General features: G+C 46.7%; 2 protein-coding genes across 2 annotated transcripts; one reads left to right on the forward strand and one right to left on the reverse strand.

Annotated features, from left to right (window-relative positions):
• Positions 1-300: 300 nt before the first annotated feature.
• EV420DRAFT_1606241 (uncharacterized protein) lies at positions 301-1,248 on the forward strand (the record flags this gene model as incomplete). The annotated part of the gene is given in 5 exon segments (XM_060475043.1): positions 301-445; positions 509-588; positions 723-788; positions 808-839; positions 878-1,248. 5 exon segments carry the CDS (start codon positions 301-303, stop codon positions 1,194-1,196), a joined length of 642 nt encoding a protein of 213 aa, XP_060321362.1. The 3' UTR covers positions 1,197-1,248.
• On the reverse strand, positions 1,249-2,528 carry EV420DRAFT_1606242 (3-oxoacyl-reductase). Its single transcript, XM_060475044.1, has 6 exons — positions 2,476-2,528; positions 2,250-2,362; positions 1,951-2,198; positions 1,632-1,902; positions 1,452-1,582; positions 1,249-1,402 (listed from the first exon to the last, which is right to left on the reverse strand). The coding sequence occupies exons 2-6, from the start codon at positions 2,347-2,349 to the stop codon at positions 1,289-1,291; spliced, it is 864 nt and encodes a 287-aa protein (XP_060321363.1). The 5' UTR covers positions 2,350-2,362; positions 2,476-2,528; the 3' UTR covers positions 1,249-1,288.
• Positions 2,529-2,752: the final 224 nt, after the last annotated feature.

Below are 2,752 nucleotides of genomic sequence, written 5' to 3' on the forward strand. Positions count from 1 at the left end.
TCGCTTACATGTACGACCGATTGCGTTGATATGCAGACACCTGCGTAGGGAATTGGGATTTGGTTGAAACTTAGTATTAACAAAACGCAGTCTTGGAGAACGTTTAGTCTATATAGTCGAGGTATTGGGTTTCTGATGTGGAAATACTTCTAGCTCAAACGGGAAGGAAAAGTAATCGGGAAGTAGTAGTAAGCTATTCGCGAGAAACGGAATAACCTTTTAAAAAGACAGCCCTCAAGTTCACGTGATAAATGGGAAAAACCGGCCCGTCGATGGACGTCACTTGGAAACCTAAGTTGAATGTTCGCTGATACTCAAACGTTCAAGTTCCAACTCCACCTTGCCCCGCTTCTTTTCGAGGCTATCCTTTCCGAGATCCCCAAGGACGAATGCCGTAATCTTGTAAATACGGCGTTCGACCGAAATACATCTACCCAGCCGTCCTGTAAGTCGCCAATGTCCTGACGGTCGTCTGTACTTTCTGATGCCATCGCAAACCAGATTATAGGCCCAAAAAACCCTATCACCACTTTTACTTTTCTCGTATTCAACGCGTCTCTGAGCTCTCAATGGCTCCCTTTTGGACTTGTTGCCTATATCATCCGCTGTCTATGCTGTCCACCGTTTCTCGCAATGGTTGAAAGAGGACACCGCAAAGAAGGCAAGGCTCGAAGTACGTTTTATCCCTTCCAAATCATGGTAAATCTCATTGGTTTTCTTAGGAAATTCAATCGATTTCCCTCAGACTCGGCTTATACATAATCCACGAACGCTTCCACTTTGCGGTTGTACATGGAGGACACGGAGGCACTCCAGTTCTGCTCATCGGTCATCACACAGTACGTTCCTTATCAGTACCTGGTCCATCATCTCAAAGATTCATTCATAAAGTGCGTTTTGACGTTACGGATCGAAAAACGAAAGCGCTGGACTTTGCGGCACAGCAGGCCTCGGCTACCTCGGACGAGCTTGCCCAAATCTCGTCCGACTTGAGAATGCTGGATGCACGCATACGGGGTGTCATACGGAGCTATTCGAGGCTTAAGACAAAGCTACAATCCTACGCGCCGGAGCGACAACTGGAAGCTGCCGAGTGTTGGGTGGCAGATACCGACGGAGACTTTCCTCCAGTTGCTGCGGGCCCTGCTAATGAAGATTCTTTCGGACCAAGTTGGGCGTGGTGGAAGAGAGAGTAATTAGAGCACCCAAATAGAACATCAGCGAATGACGCTAGTAATAAAGAGCATATAACACTTTTCGAAATATCCGCAATGAACCAGAACGAAATTCACAAGATGGAAGATCCTCCATCTGCAATGAACGAATGTCCTGTTACAAAGCTTGCACACTCGCTCAGCAAGAAGACGATCACATCTGCGATTTCCTCAGCCATACCAAACCGCTAAAGATGATCATCAATACGATGGAGGTCGTACAAGAACTCAACTTACCTTCATCGGAACAGCCATCTCCAGCAAGGTTGGGAAATCAAAATATTGGCTTACGTTCTCTACCATTGGCGTATCGATAAATCCAGGACACACCGCGTTGATGCGAATACCGTCAACGCTGTGACTGATAGCTATTGTCTGTGTTACACACCTGCAGAATCATGTTAAAACAAAACGAACCAGCAGCTTTCGTCAGACCTATAACTGCGTGCTTGGACGTAACGTAGCTCGTGAACCCGTTCGCGCCGAGACATCCGTACACGCTGCTCATGTTTACGATGGAACCACGCACGCCTGGCCTACCAGGTATGTGAGCAACAGACTCCTGGTCTCGCATTACCTTCAGCTGCTTGCGCATACAGAGGAAAACTCCCCTAGCATTGATGTTGTTGACTTGGTCATAAGTAGCCACAGATGTATCTGCCGTCGGCGCAAGAATGTTTTCGGATATCTATCGTACATCTCATGAGTCAGAACTCTATCATAAGGATGTGCTTACCCCGGCGATGTTGGCAGCGTAGTCGATTCTCCCGAAGTTGTTAGCAGCATCCTGAACCGTTCGGATAACCTGGTCCTCCTTGCTCAGATCCGCTTCAGACATATAAACTTTAAACTGGGGGTTTGTAGCTTCGGCTGTGACGTCCTTCATCGTTTCTTCCAGGCGTCCGCGGTTTAGGTCGGCTAGATGCAGACCTGATGCCCCTGCCCGGGCCAATGCAAGAGCAGTCGCTCTCCCGATACCGCTTCCTATGAAGAGGTGAGTAAAGGTTCAATATAGCCAAAAGGACGTAGATGGACCTGCTCCTGTGACAAGTGCGATTCCTCGAATGCTGAACATGGTGGATTGCTGACTAGTATTCGAGATCATGACACAAATAGAGATAATGTGAGAGAACATTCGGTATAATCTTCCCAGCCTTTAGGTCACATCAAGGACATTGATCATGGGACATGTTATTCACCCTGAAAACGAGACGCTCATTTGAGATATGGGAGAAAAGTATGTGTGCTACGTTACTCACTTTGATTCAACAATTAATCTCCCAAGAGAATATGTCTGTACGCACTAGGTACAAAGATTTATCCGTGTAGGATACTATTTATAGATCGGCAATGATCCAGGTCCCGTCAACTTACAAGCCCATATGGAAAGCTTTAGAAAAGGAACAGGCCATCTCATGGATCTCGGTCCCTTCCTTCGAACGTAAAGATCAAGTGACCTTGGATTGCCTGCATGGACTACGTAGTATTGAGATTAGCTATCTCGATTCGTGTACAATGAGTTTTTTTGTTCATACCTT

Source organism: Desarmillaria tabescens (genome assembly GCF_030435595.1).
Source record: "Desarmillaria tabescens strain CCBAS 213 chromosome Unknown EV420scaffold_319, whole genome shotgun sequence".
NCBI classification, from domain to species: Eukaryota; Fungi; Basidiomycota; class Agaricomycetes; order Agaricales; family Physalacriaceae; genus Desarmillaria; species Desarmillaria tabescens.